At 39.1% G+C, this 19,676-nt stretch overlaps 1 protein-coding gene across 3 annotated transcripts in view; it reads left to right on the top strand.

The window, feature by feature from the left end:
- The window catches only part of NBEA (neurobeachin), a 673,719-nt gene that overhangs the window by 361,907 nt on the left and 292,136 nt on the right, over positions 1–19,676 (top strand). For all 3 annotated transcript variants that reach the window (XM_066582838.1, XM_066582846.1, XM_066582830.1), the window contains exon 34: positions 11,990–12,051. In XM_066582838.1, the coding sequence (XP_066438935.1) occupies positions 11,990–12,051 (62 nt within the window). The remainder of the gene's footprint in view (positions 1–11,989; positions 12,052–19,676) is intronic.

The raw sequence follows: 19,676 nt of genomic DNA, 5'->3' as shown, positions 1-19,676 counted from the left end.
AAAAGTGGAAACCAAACTGCTGAAGTGAATGAACCCTGATTACAGTATATATCGGGAGTACTCATCTACATTTTGCACAGACCCACATACCTAGGTCTGCTGGTGAAATTCTGAGCTAAACTCCATTGATGGTTAAAAAATAGGTGCATTGTGTTACTGATGTGCTGTAGTGCCACTTCCCCTCTTGGACTGGGCGATCACTTGATTGTTGGTGACCCCTGGCATGGCAGAGCAGCTGGGTCTTGGCAGACCCCAGCCCAACTCTGCCAGTGACTGCTGTCAATATACAGTAATAAAAAAAGTAGGAATAGGGGGCAACCCTTAAATGGACATGCACATACTCAGTTGTTTGCCATAACAAATCTCCATTTTCATTTGATACATCCAGCTAAAAAGCATAGGCTCCTAGCATTACTGAAGAAGCAGCATTGCCTTGCTTCAAAACGTGTTGAGGTTTTTAGCTGGTTCTAACAAATAAAAATAAAGATTTTTTTTTTATGGAAAAGGGGTATGTGCATGTCCATTTAAGGGTTGCACCCTATTCCCAATTTTTTTTATTTTATTTTTTATTACTTTATTTACTACTCGCCAACTCGGGGGGTTGTACACTTACGGGTTGGGCTGCACCCAATATTCTATGCATATACCTCTCCTATCAGGACACATTCATCACTACTGCACTTGATCTTCACTGGACTGGCTCCAGTCTTTTTTTTTTTTTATACACCAGATCTTCTATACTATCACTATAGGGGAAAGTTTTCCCTTGTAACTGGGTCTTCTATGGATGCTGTTCCCATGGATGCCCCAGTTACAAGGGAAAACTGTAAAAGAAGGAAGAAAAATGACCTTGTTAATGTCCCCCACAGGCCCTCTATGACGTCACGGGGGATATAGATATTAAAAAGAAATCTGCACAAATAAGTTTAAAAAAAAGACAAAATTAAATATATTTTAAAAAAAAACAAAAAAAACCCCAATCTACCTAGCCCATGCCAACCTAAACTGTTGCCATATCTGCCGTGCTATCTGAGACTATACAAATTCTACATCAGAACGTTAAAAACAATATGTGGAAGTCATTCTTATACTTCTAGCGTAAATGTACTCATTTTGAAACTAAAGAGTTCTAAAGTAAAAAAAAAAAAAATAATAAGTTTTTGTACATGTTATGATTAATAAAAGAAAAAAACAAATCGGTGGAAGACGTATTAAAGAATAGCCCTGTACGTCACCAGAAAGACGCAGCAAAAATAATTTTGACAACTCAAGAAAAAAAAATGGGGCTATAAAACCCCAACATGTGTAAAATCCCTAAAAAAGTCCATCCATGAGGAGCGAAACGCTCTGGTCTTCAAGGGGTTAAAAAAAGAGCACGGCTCCGTTCCTGGCCGGTGTCTGCAGTCCTGGTGTAGACTGCGCCCGTGTTGGTAAATAGAACAGTGAGAAGTGTTTGCAGCACCGAGTTTTACCTGACGAAGCACAACTATATTACTGCTTCTAAAACGAGCCTCGTCGTCTGAAGCCGGCTGTAACGTGCAGCGCCCGCTCTACAGACTCCTAATGATTTGTCTGTTTAGAAGTGAGGCATATAAAAATGAAGGGACTGAACTCGGAGAGTAAACACACAATTTGCACTGCTTGCATTTTAGATGGCTCAGTGCTAACAGGACTGAAAACAATGGTAAACTGCCTGCTTAGCTGGGCTTAGCATCTCATTAGGATCACTCCGGCTGCATTTAGGAGACTTTGCTTCCCGATCTCATGTGTCTTCATAGAATGAATTCATTTAGGTAGAAAATGCTTATACTAGAAAAACATCCACTGCGGCCGGCAAAGCCTGTGCTTATGATTAACGGCCATAACTGCGCTTCTACCTGAGGGATTCAGGCGCAACTCGCATCAGACTGTACAACGATAGCTGCCTGCTATGCAGGGACAAGGCACATTCATAGGCATTGCACAACCTATGTCTCGCCTGTGAAACGAATAGGTATAGGACGTGCCATCAGGTTTTTTTCCTTATGGGTCCTTGTGGAGAAAACGTAAATGTGTACAACCTCATAGACTGGGAGAGGTAAAAAACTGCTTGTGGAGAGCACCTAGTAGATGTGAGGAGACTTATAAGGCCATGCATGCTCCTCTGGGAAGTTTAGTATGCAAATAGAAGATGGGACAATGCCTCTAGAGTGCCACCTACTGGAAGGTAGCATTCTTGTAGGTCATAAACCAAGGACAGAGTCTTCTCCCATTTGCCCATGGCCATAAGGATCCTTTACACCTTTCATGGTTTAAGTATATTGAATATATTTTTTCAATTTGACCATTTTTCTTTTTGACCGTTTCATAAGTCTCCCTTTTCATGGCCTTTTTATTCTGAAGGCTGCCCATAGTAACCAGTCAGTGCTCAGCTTTCATTTCTTATAAATGTCTATGGAATAATGAAAAGTGTGGTATGATTAGTTGCTATGGGCAACCAAGGTTTTCCTTTTTAGATCTGTCTAGCATCTTAAGAAATCGACTAGTGACCAGTGAGTCAGTGGGCTCCACTTACAAATAACAGATCTCCTAAATTAATGGTCGTTTCCACAGACTATTAAATGAGTGTACCATGTAAAAAATGTTTGTTTAAATTGTTTTTTGCAACAACAAAATATCTATTATGGGTGAACTGCAGCAACTTTTTTAGCTTATGTTGGGAGCAAAGTGTGCCTCCATATAGGTCCTACCGCCCAATCTGACATTGGGTGGGGAAAGACTGCATGCTGGGCAGTACAGTTGCCTGGGTTAGAGTAGAAGCGGCACAGTACACTCCAGGCGATTTTGATTGCCTTGGCAACTCTACTGCCAGTCATATGGTATCACTTTCCACAACCGGTGTCAGATCTGATAAGAGAGCTTAATGGGGTTGTGCCAAGTTATAAAGTTAGCGCCTATTCACGGGATGGGGGATAACTTTATGATTGTGGGGGTCTGACCACTTGGATCCACACTGCTTCCAAGAACTGCAGTCTGTTTAGTCCCCAATTGAATGTAGTGGAGGCATGCCATTGCTCCATTCACTTAAGTAATAGCTCCAGAGATTGTAGAGATTTAAGTGCTCCGGCAATCTCCAGAGTCGTCATTGAAGTGAATGGACGAGCAGTGTGCCTGCATGACCTCTGCAGCAGTTTGGTGTGGGTTCCAGTGGTCGGACCTTCACTGATCATAAAGTTATCCCCTATGTTGTAGATTGGGGATAACTTTATAATTTGGCAAACCCCTTTGAAAAGACCCTGTTACTATGCACTCGGAGGGACTTGTCACTCAGTGTCCGGAGGTGGTGAGGGGAGTACAAGCATATATGAATATGCATAATCTTCATTAAATTTATCCTAGGCCTGGCATATTGCAAAGTTTCAAAAGTTAACTTTACAAGACCAGGAAGCAGTCATTATACCCCGCAGCCTGGCCGGCGTAGAGGACCTGATAGGTTACTTTTATTTTTTTAAAAATCAAAAAAACCCAGCTGCAGTGAATACCTAAGTTATGGTACAGCCCAATGTGGAACTGACTCTCACATCACTGCATACCTACACTGCATGTCCTATTGGATGCTTCCATGTAAGAAGAGTTCTAGGGATGGGACTGAAAAGGAAGCGCAGTTTTTTTTTAGTAAGATTGGAAAAAATTTACTAAGCACAAACTTGGTCTTAAAATGTGCCAGCCTTGTCACCGTGAATCTGCTGGATGATAAACTCTTCTGCCTATCTTTATACCACCTATGAGTTAGCTTACGGTACATTTACAAGGGCGATTTTTTTTCCCATGCGAGTTCTCTGTGTTACGAAACACAGAACTCGCATGGAAATAGAACTTATTGTTTTTAATGGGTCTATATACATGAGTGATTTTTTTTTTTTCTGCAAGAAAAAAAAATTGCAGTAGTACATTTCAGTGGTATCGTTCATTATTTTCATTGGACCTGCAAAAAAGCGCATCGCATTCATGTGCCATGCAATGTGATTTTTTTTTTTAATTACTATGTAAAGAACATACGATTTATTTTTTTTTTGTTGTTGTTTTTTTTTTAGTTTTTTGATTTTTTAAAAGTTTTTTTTCCCCTCCATGTATGAAAAACGCAGGTTGCAGCGATGCATTTTTCTTGCATAATGCATCGCTGGGAAGTCACACATTGACAAGCGCAATACATACAGCTTTGCATTTAAGCCCTGGTCCCTTCCTGCAAAGCAATGCCCCTTGCCTGATGGTGGCGAGCAATCTGTGTCCAAGCATCTGAACCGCATGTGGTACAAGGCATGTAAGACCGTTTTCCAGCACGTTCTCCATCTGCCCTGCCGTGTCAGTGACATTTTTATTTTCTTTTTAAATTCTTCTTCACTAAAGCTAAACATCTGACACAGGGAAACTAATGAAATAAAGTGTGTGAATTTACCCTTTTGGCTACTTTTTAATCTACTTGCAATAAAGCCCGTTGTGCAGAAATATACAATGGGCTCTTCTAAAAAACGGTTGGTCATTTCTTTCATGAAGCATTAAAATACCAAATGTGGGCCGGAGACATGGACTGTCTTCTGCCTGCCGGCCTACAGTTTTCTACATTTGTTAATGGGTTTATATATTTTTTTCGCTTTTATCTTTCCCTAGCAAGCATCCGTTATATACAATTATTTAGAAATCCGTATCAACATTGAAAGATTTCTTTGTATGCAGGGCTCTTTGTAAAGATTTTGTCATGCAAATGAGAAGTAGAATAATCCTCCACAGCGCCACCTATTGGAATGTTTTGTCAGAATCTGTGTCAAAGTAATTTTCCCTGCTCTGGTTCTTGGATAAGTTGAACTTTTATATGCTCAATGCGTACTTTTCGGGTGGGGGAGCACGGGCACAGGGTTCTCAGCAATAAGCCTTGATAGATAGATGTGTGTGTGTGTGTGTGTGTGTGTGTGTGTGTGTGTGTGTGTGTATATATATATATATATATTTTTTTTAAATATATATATATTTTTTTAACTATATATATATATTTTTTAAATATATATTTATATATAATTTTTAAATATATATTTATATATAATTTTTTCATAGATATATATTTATATATAATTTTTTCATAGATATATATTTATATATTTTTATATATTTTTATATATATATATTTTTTTATATATGTATATTTATTTATATATATATGTGTATATATATATTTTTAAAATATATTTATAATATAGAGAGATGGATAGAGATGGATATATATGGATTATTATAATCAGTATGACTTCCCATATGCAGTATAATCGAGAGGTAACACCAATTGGGACAATTTCCTTACGATATAAATATTACATCGAATTTTGTGCAAAGTTGTATAAGGAGTTTGTTTCAAAAATAGTATAATAAATAGTACATGGCTTTCTCTAGTGTTTAGTAGATTGACAAATCAGATGATGTCTGATGTCCTCAAAACATGGTAGAAAAATAAAAAATGTAGCCTTTTTTATATGTATATAACATTGCCCATTTCCCCTGTGTGCTATGTTTAGCTTTATTAACTATTTACATAATATTACTTTTAGGATGTTTGTCCTACACCCATTGGTTGGCGACTTCGCCCAAATATCCCAGTCTGTACATAAAAACGTGCACATTTACACTAAGTCTTGCACACATGGACATGGCACATATTGATAAGTCCTTTCCAACGCCTTTTTCCACATTGTAAGCATGAAGGCAAGTGCAGCCTCCGCAAATTAGACCAATTTTAAAGTTTCTTTTTCTAAATTAATCCAAGCAAACAAAGCATTATAATTTAACTTTCTGCGCTTGCTTGCCAATTGATTCCATTTGTGAGAAGGACTTCTGGTTGGTGCAATGGGGAAATCATTGGGAGTAAAATGTAGACAAACCTTGATAAAGACCAGACGGAATGACTGTGGTATCCTGCTAGACTCCTACACATATTGGAGCAATAAAAAATAAAACACATCAAACCCTCGCTCTTATTTCATAGGAAATATACCCCCCTCTCTTTTAACTTTTTCAATGCCAGGAAGAAGCTCCAAAAAATTATATGGCAGGCCCCAGTGGAATTTAACAAGTTACATGCAAGTTATATACCTCTGAGGCAAGAAGTTCATGCTAAGAGTGGTACAATGGCAATCAACATAGAAGAAAATGTGATTTATTTTTTTTTATAAAGTAGGTCATTTGCATAAAAAAAGCATACAATATTTTTTTGCACAGTTGTATAAAAGAAGCAAAGCTCTGTTCACTAACATGGCTGTAATCTGTGGACCTTTCTTTATGGTACCACTTGGACATGATTATGGTGGCATTAAACTATTTACCGCCTACCCTTGTAAATATATAAAATAAGCCTTTATTGCATATAATTCAGAAACATATAAATTACATTTGTTTTTCTGGAGCCGTTTTAAACATATATTCACAAAGCATCCATTGATATTCCTTGCTTTACATTACAGCAAATGTTAGAGAGAATTGTGTTATCAGAAAGTAACTTATTGTATAAATCAATCCTTTTTTTTTTAAACATGTTTTAAAGAATTTTTCTTTTTTTTAAAAAAATTTTTTTGATAAAATCTGTATTTGATTTATTTTTTAAATCCTGCAGTTTTCACCCAAACCACAAAGCCTTATAATAGTCTTGAGTCTTCCTATTCTGTAGAGAAACTTTTATTTATCATCATAGGTAGGATTATAAATGAAAGATAACACCTATATATACATAACACATGATCCACCATTCACAAAAGATGATGGTTACAGCCCACCTCCTACCCTCCCTGCACATTGACCTCTGCACAGGTCATAGAGCATGCCCACAACACTTTCCTAGTCTCCCATAGAAGACAATGTGTCCCCCTCCTGTCCATTATGTTTATGAGTTTTGCTGTAAAGGTTCTCTATAAATGCTGTTAATTCCAGCCCAGGCAAGATGGCCGCCTCCATAATTATGTGCAGACAATAGAATTAAAAATCTACAGTTAGAAAATAAAAACAGATTAGACAAATAGTGAAACATTCCATCTGGTTTTATTTAATAAAGACCTATAGGTGATACATTTTCTGTAATAATGGCACCTTGTTTTGTTTTCTCTTCCTTAGGCTTTATGCATATGGCAAGTCCGGATTCTGCCTGCGGAATCCCGCATGAAATCCGGCCTTGACCACAGCGGGTGACCCTGCGTACCTGTGTGTGCAGGCAGTCTTCTCTGCCGGTATCTGGGCTGACCTGTCTTCTAACGGTTTCTCTGTACTGCAGATAGTCCGCACAGCGGATGCGGCCCACTTTGGTAGTTGGTTCTCAGTAAGGCAGTCATTTTGAGGACCTTTTTTTTAGAAGGAAGAGTTGTATTCATCAATGGCGCCATTTTGAGGAACATCGCAAGTATTTTTTAGGGGTGGGGGCAAGGGTCATAAAACGCAGTAATTCTTCCACATTTATTTTTAGGTTTTGCTTTTACTATGTTCACTGTGCGGTATAAATGACATATATACGCTTTTTAGTAAGTAGTTGTGAGTAATAAGATACCAAATTTATATTGATAGAATTATCTTTTTTGAAAGTTACTGCATTTTTATAAACTTTTTGCCATATCCTAACGACTTGTCAAAAGTGTTGATCAGTGGGGGTCCGTGTGCCGAGGCCCCCCACTGTTCGCTGGCGTGAAGGGACAGAAGCGCTCACCCGAATGCAGTCCCCCTTTGGCTGTCATTATTCTTTGTCGGGATCTTCTCAGCAGCGCAAGACGAACACTTAGACTTCTATGCATCCATCTGCTGCTGCCGAGAAGACCGGACTAGGAACAGTGACAGCTGAAAGGACACTGCAATCGGATGAGCGCTTCTGTCCCTTCGCTTCAGCTATCAGTGGGAGTTTTGGCACCTGGACCCCCACTGATTAAAACTTTGATGTCAAAAGTTTCTTAAAAGTGTAGTTACTCTTTAGAAGAAAGCCGTTCTTGTGATGCCTATATTACAGAATTAAATCAGATTTAATTATTTTAGTAGGTGATAAAGCTTTTTAAGGAATGCGTGATTTTGATTCTAGATTTTGGAATATGTGTTCTCCTCAGTTGCCCCAGTGATGTAATCCCCACTGTGCCTACTGAGATATCAGGCAGGACTCGCGAGGCTGTGCGCTGGCAGCAAGGACCCCAAAGAATTTTCTGAATATTTCCCTGTTCTAAACATTTGTAAATATTTTGGGCTGAATCTAAACATTTACATATAAGCACATGGACTCCATAACTGAATGCTGATGGCTGTTGTTCTGCCCCAGCAGTCCTTGTGGATTACCTAAATCTTTCTTATTAAATAATCCTTTTCAATGATTTAGATGGACATTTACATATACCATGCATGCTGTCCCTAGGAATCTGAGCCGAGGATTTCATGAGCCAATTTCTTCTCTGCAAGTCATCAGATGCTCTGGTGCAGTTACCAGCCTTTAGTCTATTCCAGTGTATACACAGTATGCTTGTATGTATTGTATTTCTGTTTAAGGCTGGTTTCACATGAGCGTATTAAGACTCTGTGCAGGTGCCGTATAGTTAGTGCCAAGAACGGGATCAAATCCCGTCCTCTCGTAAGCCTTTAAATGATTAGAAAATAGAGCGTTGGCTTTTTCCCCCTCCAGAAACAATACCCCTTCATGTTCATGAGCTGTTTTTGGTATTGCAACTCCATCCCCATTGAAGTAAATCAGACTGATCTGCAATACCAGACAAAGCCCATGGACAGAAGTGGTGATGTTCCTTTCAACTTATCTTCTATAGCCCTTAATTTCCTTTTTTCAGGTACAGATTTGTCCACCCTTAGCTTGAATTTCATTAAAAGGGGTATCCCAGGCATTTAACCTCTTGCGAAATTGATGACCTATCCTAAGGATAAGTCATCAATAGTTGATTGGCATGCATCCGCTGCTCAGGACCCCTGGCGATCAGCTGGTCTCAGCTCCCACGCTGATTGCAGCAGGCCAGATGTTAACAGCTCCATCCGTGTTGGGGTCGGAGCTGGAAGTGCCATAGAAGGTATAGTTCCTATTGATTTTAGTGAGTGCGAAGCCTTTATTATACCTTTTATTGCACTTCTGGCCCCAATGTGGATGGAGCTGTTAACATATGGCCTGCTGCAGTCAGTGTAGGGTCTGAGATCAGCTGATTGCCAGGGTCCAGAATGGTAGACACCCGCCGATCAACTATTGATGACCTATGCTGAGGATTGGCCATCAATAATGCATGGGATTAAATGCCCAGAATACTACTCTAATCTATACAGCTTGTTGGGAGCACAATTCAGTACAATCCTACGCCAGCCAGTAAAAAACATCCTGATCATATAGCTCTGCATGCAGTGTTATTTGGACCAGGAATTTGCTGACATGCATAATGATAACCAGGTGGCACCTATTATACCCGTTCTGCCAGAACCTGCACTTCAGCTTTTACTGCTAAACTAAATCGATCACACAAGCGTGAATGAGCCCTAACGCTCAAAAAGCAAAATAACTGATGTGAACTGGTATTGATGTTGTCTTATTTGGCAAGAGGCACCAAGACTTAGGTGTGTCTACTAATCTGCACCCCAAGAGGTGTTAGTGGTCCTTGTAGTATATCTTTGGCTATTAGCTACTATAGTAGGACATGGGACTATTTGCAATTTTCTAATAGACTTTCGCCAGCAGAGTTGCTACCTGTGATAGCAGGGGTCATCTACAAGCATGTCCCATCTTGATGTTATTTTTTAGCTTGTTGATCCTAAACATTGGTGGGCGAATGATCATTCCCATTTCCCTGTTTAATAAAGACTAGTCTATGTTACACATGGAAATTTGTTATATGGAAAGTCCACAATTTGAAGTGGGACCGATCCATTCTTATAATTTGACGTTTAATTTTGGTCTTGGAAATCGGAACCCCAAAGTTGCATTTGATTCCCTAGTTGTATGAAACGCTACACATCATACAAAATGTGGTGCATAAAATGTCATTCATCAGTAAACCTTCTCTTATGTTCCTTGCTACGTAGGACATTGAATTATATTGCTGTCCATTTTAGCTACAATATTTCAAATAACTCTGCTACTAGGTGGTTTTTACCATGCCTCTCATGATGCATGCCAGAACAATGATCAGGACAGCGCCTTTGTGGATGGGGATGTTGACTGTAGCCAAATACTAGAAGGGAAAACCTGTATGCACTGTCTGTGGTGTACAAATGGGGGATGTGCTAGTGGTGGAAGGCATCCCGTCCCAAAAGGACTTTTGAAAGGGAGCATGCAAGGAGAAATTCTGTGGTGTCAGAGAACCCCAGAAATGACTAAGACACAAACAGTAGGAAAGAAAAAAGACTCCTGTGCTCAGGATACCAAGAACCACCAAAGTAAAGGGAAAAGTCTTGTACAATCAATAACAGATGATCATCAGGAAGTAGTGGAACCACCATGATAGAATCAAATATGTATTTATTGTGTCACAGGAGCGGAGACAACTCGGGGTTTGTGCTTGATAAAGGAGCAACATCGGCTCCAAAACACTGTATGGTTGTTAATAAATACACATTTGATTCCATCACGGAGGTTCCACTACTTCCTTCTGATCATCTGTTATTGATTGTACAAGATATTTCCTCTACTCTGTCTACTATTTGGTGGTTCTTGGTACCCTGAGCACAGAAGTCTTTTTTTTCTTTCCTACTGTTTGTATCCTTCTCATGATGCATACTATTATAGTTAATTCATATATAATAACTAAGATATCGCACCCAAGTGCACAGCAATGCATCCCAATGTGAGATAGACAAGGAGTATCTTGCATCATGAATGAAACGGAGGACTGTTGGCGATCACAGATTATACTGTATTAAAGGTTTACTTTTACTATAGAAGGCGGTAGTATTCAGTAAGCCCCTTATAGAGATATCAGAACAATTCCGTGTACAAGCTGGAGGGTTCAAATAATAGAGCAGCAAAGTCCTTCTATACAGATACAGCAAACGAAAACTGACATTTAATGCGTTAAGCTAACGTAATTATAATGGGCTACAACGCTGTTAATTGAGTTATCATGATGTAGCAGTCTTGTTAATATTGCTACATCTGTATCTATATATTCCTAGTTAACCATTGTTATCTGCTGCATCATACAGGTTTGATGAATCCTCTTGATTAGCTTTGCATATGTTCTATTTACTATCTATACCACTTATGCATTTACGAAATGTTACTTGATTTATTTTTTAATTTGATATATATTTAGTGTTCCCCCAAAATAAGTATTTAAAGCCATCCATTTTTCCAAAACAATCATGCCTATTCTTTGTTAGAATTTTGTAGCTAGCAGATCATCATTCATTGTAGTACTTCTCAAGTCAAAATGTGGCTTAGAAATACTTTGATTGCATGTGTTTGGATTAAAGTCCGGTGTCCAAAGTGTTTATGCAGTTTTCTGTACTGTAATGTATAATAAATTATGGTTTATGTTAAATTAGCCCTAAAATGAGGTCCACCAGTAAGAGGATATGGTGTTTTTTATACAGTGAACTCTATATTGCTCTTATATTAACTTTACTGTGCAAAATAGATTTTACAGGCTTGGAGCAAGCCCTGCTACTAGGACATCTTTCCTTGTGATACTAAGATTATTAATATTCTAAACCGTACTTGCACTATAGCTGTATCATTTTAAAGTGTGCCGCCATGGTACCACTACTAAGGTGGGATCTGTGCCTTTCGTTACAAGCACTGGTAACTACTCAGCTGTGAGAACAGCGGCTTTAATATTGGCTGGGAACGGCCAAGCAACAAAAGAGAAATACCAGTGTAATATTTAGCTGCAGCTCTAGGATTTGTACCTTCCCACTTAATATATACCTAAATATCTATATGTTATCCTAATGTTTGGTAATACTGTAGAGCAATTTTTCGAACAGTGTATTTATTCATTTATGTATTGATTGTTTTAAGGGCTCGTTTGCATGAAGTCCAGTACGTCCGTGGTGGAGCTGGTCATGTTGCTTTGCTCTCAGGTAAGTTTTATATTCCATATTTACTATCGGTTGTCCACAAATTGAGAATGTTTCTATTACTACTAATTTTCTATCTACAAAGATTTAACTATTGCCCAGAACAAAGAACTTCTTGGAATGGGTCAACGATCAGACCCCTTTCAGGTCTTGCCAGATCCCATAAAGCTTTAGCCATACTACCACATTACAATGGTAAAGACAGTTTCTATAGAGCCAGATATGTGATTTGAACTTTCCCAAAAGTTTGTTTTCCTGCTTTCCCATGACGAGACCTAATCCCATATTTGACTCTATATATTGCCCTCATACAGCTGTGGGAATAATGTCTATGGTAACTCAGTTTCCCTAAAAAGCTGGTGATTTTAGTACAGCAGACGTTGGAACCAATCTCCTCTCGTGGATCCCCAACCAGAGTTATCATCAGAGATGAGATTTGACAATGCTGTTAAATAGGTATTCCGGCATTTATTTTTGATGACTCCTCCTAACTACGGAACCCTCCTGATGCAGTATGCCAGCCAATATTGTTGGGGAAAGTTGAGTTTGGTTCCAGTGATGATTTTTTTTTAACAACTTGTTCATTTTTTCACCTAATTTCTGATGGCTAATGTATACCAACAACCTGAGGCTGTGAAATTTTGCTTCCTTTTCACTGCTCAAAGCGCTCGTAAGAAAAAGTTGAACAGAGCGCTTTGGGGGAATATGGAAGGTGAAGCACGGGTGTCGGGCCGTTTTCAGCAAAAATGTCTTCACACTCAGCGCTGTGTGGACAGGTGCGTTGTCATGATGGAAGAATTAGTCAACTGCTTGCCTGTCACCTGTTTGGTTGATGTATAAAAATGTCATGAAGCAGAATATGAACCTTCCAAAGAAGTAATCTATTAGGATGTAGACCAAAAGAAAATAATCCCCAAATGAATTCTGCTTTTACTATAATATGCTCGTAAGACTATGTCCGCACATCACAGACAATCTGCAGCGGATTGTAGCACAGATCCAAGTTAAAATCTGCACCAAAATACAACTCCGAATCCTTGTGTGTTTTTAATGCAGATTTTGATGCTGATTTTAACCTCTCGTTTGCGGTGAAATCCACTATAAAAATCCGCAGCTTAATCAAGACTTTTATATCTGGACCACCAGTTTCTTTACACTACAGATTTTTTATGCCTTGTGTGAATGAGGTTTCCCACCATGCATACATCCCATTCACTGCGCCGCTACTGTAATACGTTGCGTATTGTCTGCACACAAATATTCAGTTATATGTGGCACATCCGCTATGTGTAAATGCATCGGAAGGATGGTTTTGCACATTTTGGTTGAATTGTATGATTCAGCAATTCGGCTGTGTGTATGTATGTATGTATGTATATATGTAAATGTTTTTCAACCCTTAATGATTTATCAGTTTCATTAAGGACTCTGAGCATTGGAGCCTGTAGCTAACGGTTGGCATCTGTGACAGCAATCCACCAAGAAAGTATACATTAGACCTTATATAATAAATAAAATAAAAAGTATATACACATAGTTTGTATCCTAATGTATATAGAAACACATTATCTAGATATAGTGTGGGATATATATATATATAACGACCTGGAGTGTGTAATCTATATTGAAAGTCAGAACTATAGAGATTATCAGTTGTGAATTGTGCCCACTACTAGAGAATTTTCATGGTAGTCTCCTTTCAGCTTGCACAGATCATAGACTATTTGCATCTAGGTCGAAAAATCTTTACCAGATCCACACCAAATGGTATGAATTTTGGTACAATTACACCGCCCCTCCGGTTGAAGAGATGAAATCGATGCTGAAATTACATAAATTGACATACTGCAAATTTAAAATCCAGTGGATTTTCTCAGTGGATGTTATTCCCCCTGTGTGCATAGGATTTGTAAGATTCTATCCACAATCCTTTTCCTATAAATGCTGCAGATTTTCCTTAGCTAATTCTGCTGTGGAAAATCAGCATTTTTTTCTGACCTGTCGGAACATACCTTGGTAATGGGTAAATTGCTGATAATAGTGGGAATATTGCTGAAAATGTGCAACATGACTTAGAATAGTAATATAGTCATCTATGAGTCTTAACATATTGAAACAGGCGAAGAAGACTATCAAAATGACTCAAAACGTTTCGGATCCTGCTCATTATTATCAAAGCGTGTAAAGACCTCCTAAGTGCCTCTGGACTACTGCGAGGGGCATCTCAACACAGAGCGATTTTCTCTTGTATATAAAGCTATATGTAGCCCGGTAAATCGATACATTTTTAAAGAACCGGTTTGGTCCTTATTATAAAGCCTTCAACCAAATCTGGGAATATATAGAGTAGCCCCGTGATAGCGCTGCATCTGAGCCTGCTTCAGTTCCCCCTGTTCCTGATGTTGACAGGCGGCTCGGTAAGGTCTCTCACATTTCACTACACACTTTCAGTTCCTGACAGTGATTACCTTGTATTACCTGAATCAGTGCTTGCCTGAACGTGTGTTCATGGATTCACCTCTTTGACTTTCTTTTTGACAGTCATTTGTAGTCAGGACATCTTTTCTACTATCATTTCAAATGGAAGAATGGTTTTTTATAGCAAGTTTTCAAAATACTTAATACAAATCCAGTAAGTTTTATTTATTTTTGTTTATAATTTTTATTCTATTTTTTTACCTATAAATCGCTCAGTCAATAAATCTGAAAATAAGGGTAACTGGTAATCTAAAATAATCTACAACTTTAATCTAAAAGAACTGGAACAAACCCTTTCGGAATAATGCCTCAAACTGGTTTAATGTAACTGGTGTAAGTATATGCTGCATTTTTAGAGATGCACCTATACAGTTTTGCACCCACATGATTTCTGTATATGAGCTCGGAGGGTATTTGTTTGCTAGATGCATGCTAGTACGATATTCCAGTTAGGATCAGATATAGATGGCCTTGGCTTTTTAGTTCGCCTCGACCTCTATAGGTCTTATATGATGGTTGTTATAGGACTATTTTACTTGTCTATGGCTAATGGGGATATCGGTATAGTTTATTGAGTTATACCAGATAAACGGCTTGAGCTTTACATAGACTGACTAAGGCTTTATTCACACTGGTTGTCTTTGCCAGCGCGTTCTGGCATTTGCTGTATGAAGCAAAAAATACTTCAACCCCGATGGAATCTGACCAATCCCGTTATAAGTAAGTGGGGTCCTTCAGGCTCCATATGAAAATGGATCCAACATAACTGTCATGGCGGTGTTCTAAATGGATGGCATAACGCGAAGTGTCTACAAAGCGTAATAAAGAACATAATCAACACTAAACATCATCACAAGATTGTGATAGTCTTTAATCTTTCAAGAGGCAGGCGGCATTCCCATTTTAATATGTCATCCTTACATGCCTTTACACAAACTAGCTTCATGTGATAACCTTCGGATGACTTTGGTTATATAAATACAGTGTTCCCTTTCCATTATATGACATGACTTTGGATCTGAGACTGATTAGAGTTCCTCACAGTGTATGGTTTAGTGAAATAGCATAATCGTCTACCTACCTGCTGTTTGTTTGCCCATTCTTCTCTGCTTGGTCCATAAGGAAATGATTAGTTTCTGCTCCTCTTCGCATGGTTGATGGTGAGAGAAGCCTTAGAAAAATACAGCCTTGGCAGGGATCCTCAATGGGGTTCCAACTTCAGACTCACTCCTGCGGGGCACTTGCAAAAATTGTAGCCTGCAGGTTGCAATGAGGGTTTCGGGAGAGAAATTCCACCATATCTTTTATGACCTCTGATCTTTGTCATATTGGATTTTTTAAAATTTGTGCTGCTTTTTGTTTAGGGAGAGAAGAAAAATGTCTCAGAGCTTCCTTCACCCTTGGCAGTTCACATGAAGAAAGCACAATGTAATATGAGGTTCTTGATGGCCTCATCATCTAATCAGAGGTCTAACATTACTCATTTGCTGGCTCCAGCAATTCCTGCCATTAGTGGCCCCAGAGATGAAACTTTGCCTCTCGTATTGATTGAAGGAAAGAGTGAGAAATTTAAGCCCTATCGCTGTTCCTTTACTAACTACATTTAGCAGAACCTTATGTACCATACCCTCTTAATGGTTCTCCATATTACACGTTTTGAAGGCACACTAAAATGTCGAAAGCTTTAATTCTCCAAAATTTTCACTCTTGGTTATATCAGATATCTAGCTGCATATAGATACACAAATGAAACACTGTTATTTGACACTTCTGTTTGCTGCTTATGCAAGGGTAAAAGGTTACAGACGGTAAAACATGTCTCCTGTTACATATATGCCGCATTAAAGTGGCCCTCAAAGCTTTCAGTTTAAGACATGCTAGTAGCAAGATAAAGCAGATGAGATCATTTCCAACTCACTACAGTTTGCCTTTAAAACATGCATCGCCTCCGAGTACAGCGCTATAATGTGTTTTAAACTTGAACATTCATGTAGAGATATGTATTTCTAGTATACAAGAGTGAATCAAAAGTAATACCTCCACCGTCACCACAACTTAATGAATGGGTCAAAGCAAAAGTGACCCAGATGAACGCCTGAAGTCTTCTGTTCATGATTGTCACCATTACCTGCAATACATTTGTGTCATCTTTGAACCCAAGTGTGAAATGCAGTTTGGAAAGATTGAGGAGTTTCCTTCTGTGTTGATCTAGCAGATTTAAATTTTTTGGGTCATGGAGAACCATTATGGCGCCATTCCTTAAATTGAACCTTACTCTCCGGGTCATATAGCTATGCCCGCATCTCGTCCCTAGTGACATTTTTGTAGAAGGCCTGATCCTCCTCTTCAAAGGCGTCTAGGAGCTCTTACCAAACTTCGACCCACCTCCTCCGATTGTCAACTGCTTGGGAACTCACTTAGTACAAACTTTGTGATAGAACAAAGTCCTCATAACGATTCTTCAGCCGATTATGGATTTCCTTATGTGCACACCACTCTTTCACTAGAAATTCAAAGACAGTTCTTAATTTTAGCCTCTGATCCATTGTTCTAATCGCTGTCTGAAAAAGAAAAACATACATTAGTAGAGTAAGGACACTCAAATAGATAGAACGTTACGGACACTACTTTTTTATTGATCATTGTTAGAGATGAGCGAGCACCAAAATGCTCGAGTGCTCGTTACTCGAGTCGAACTTTCAGTGATGCTCGAGAGTTCGTTTCGAGTAATGAACCCCATTGAAGTCAATGGGCGACTCGAGCATTTTTGTATATGGCCGATGCTCGCTAAGGTTTCCATTTGTGAAAACCTGGGAAATTCAAGAAAGTGATGGGAACGACACAGAAACGGATAGGGCAGGCGAGGGGCTACATGTTGGGCTGCATCTCAAGTTCCCAGGTGCCACTATTAAGCCACAATTGTGGCAAGAGTGAGACCCCCCCCAGCACTGTCGGCGTAAAGATCGTTCTCCTCTGCCACAGCTGTAACAGCTGTGGCAGAGAAGGACGATGTTAGCCCATTGAATTCAATGGAGCCGGCAATACAGCCGGCTCCATAGAAAGCAATGGGCTGCCGGCGATTGCGGTATGAATTGTCGGGAAGGGCTTAAATATATAAGCCCTTCCCTGCAATTCATCCAGAAATGTGTAAAAATAAAAAAAATATATACTCCCCTTGTCCCGGCAGAACGATGTTAGCCCATTGAATTCAATGGAGCCGGCAATACAGCTGAGAGCTGGCAATACTGCTGAGAGCTGCCCCTGAGCCAATCAGAGGCATCACTCACTCACTCATTCATGAATTCATGAATGGGTGTGAGTGAGATCTGCCTCTGATTGGTCAGGCTGTGACCAATCAGAGGCAGCTCATTCAGCAGGCAGGGATTTTAAATCCCCGGCTGCTGAATACTACTCACAGCTGTTCAGAGCAGTTCAGGAGGACTGCAGCCTGCCGCGCTGAACTCCGTCTGCCGGGACTAGGTGAGTATATATATATATATATATATATATATATATATTTATTTTTTTTTACACATTTCTGGATGAATTGCAGGGAAGGGCTTATATATTTAAGCCCTTCCCGACAATTCATCCCGCGATCGCCGGAAGACCATTGCTTTCTATGGAGCCGGCTGTATTGCCGGCTCCATTGAATTCAATGGTCAGTGCTCGTTTAATCGAGACGAGTACCGCGTGGTGCTCGTCTCGAGTAACGAGCATCTCGAGCACCCTAATACTTGAACGAGCATCAAGCTCGGACGAGTATGCTCGCTCATCTCTAATCATTGTGTATTTTTACTATAGTGCTGTATGATATTGTCTGCTCTTCTCAGCAACTGAAGATGGGCTCATAGAAGTTTGTGTCCAACTTCAGCTGCCAAAAAGAGCTCAAGAGTAATGATCACAGCTGAAGGGGCACAACATTTGGGCGAGCATTTCTGCCCTTTCATTTCAGCAATGAGTGGGGGTCTCAGTATTCAGACTTCCAGTGAGCAAAACGTTTAACATATACATATGAGATGTCAAAAGTTTTTTCTGTAAAATGCAGTTACTCTTTAAATCTCTTGTTTTTTCCCCAAAAGCCAAATGGCTAATTCAGAAATTATGTGTACAGAGGTTGCAAAGTTTGACTTGACCGTGATAACTTTCTGTGACAAGTCGTCTTATTTTAAGGCATTAAAAAGCTATTTTATGTTAATGAAGGGAAATTCATTGAAAAGCCATTGAAGGGGCAAATGAATTGTGGCACAGAAAGTGTGTTGACTAGAGTTTACTTTGCTACATCTGTAGGAATGGTTCACGTAGTATTTGGTGGGGTAGTAATGTATGATCAGACAGTATTGTAGAATTGTTTTTGTTTTCTGGCTAGTGCAATACCACGCTGTCTTTGTTATATATTACTTTCTTAAAACAGAAAGTATAGCTGAAGGCAAAAATTGGAGGAAACATTTTTTGTTATAGGAAATCATTTCCCATGTGTTTGTATCGTAAGTAATTGTGTCTTCCTGTATGAGAAGAAAACAGTTAGTGTTAATGAGGCTATAATAACATATACGCAATTTGATACAAGTTCATACATAATAACAAAAATCCCTTCCTGGATAATCTATAAATAAACTAACAGCAACTCTTGTCTCTGATACGTCTCTAAGAAACATGTGCAAGATGGAGAGATACTTGATTAAATCCAGTTGAAGTTCTGGTTAGCTGGACATTAAAAATGTGACTGTGGATATACACACAAAAGCAGCTTAGAGTTGGATAATCAGTGACAGAATGAAGCTTTGTTTGAGAAGGGGCTTCACTTGTGCATTAAAATGAGCTAGACACGCACCATATTCATAAAAAGTTGATGATCTCCAGATTAAGTTTTCACTCAGCCTAGGCAGTTCTTCTTTTAGCCTGCATACTAATAACTCTGTGATTACATTAGAGATCATATAGTCGTGTTTAAGGGGTTTTACGGGAAAAATAAATAGGCCATATTCACAAGCTTACCTTGTCCTTGGTTCAGCACAGGAGCCCCAGTCATCTCTACTGCACACCCAGAAGAACCCGTTGATGGTCAAGCGCCATTTATTGTGCACGAAACCACTCAACCAATTACGGGCTTCATAGTATTATCACTGCCTTTTCCTAAAATTGGTTGA

This window comes from Eleutherodactylus coqui, chromosome 1 (assembly GCF_035609145.1).
Source record: "Eleutherodactylus coqui strain aEleCoq1 chromosome 1, aEleCoq1.hap1, whole genome shotgun sequence".
In the NCBI taxonomy this organism is placed as follows: Eukaryota; Metazoa; Chordata; class Amphibia; order Anura; family Eleutherodactylidae; genus Eleutherodactylus; species Eleutherodactylus coqui.
This window is presented reverse-complemented; position numbering and strand designations above follow the sequence as displayed.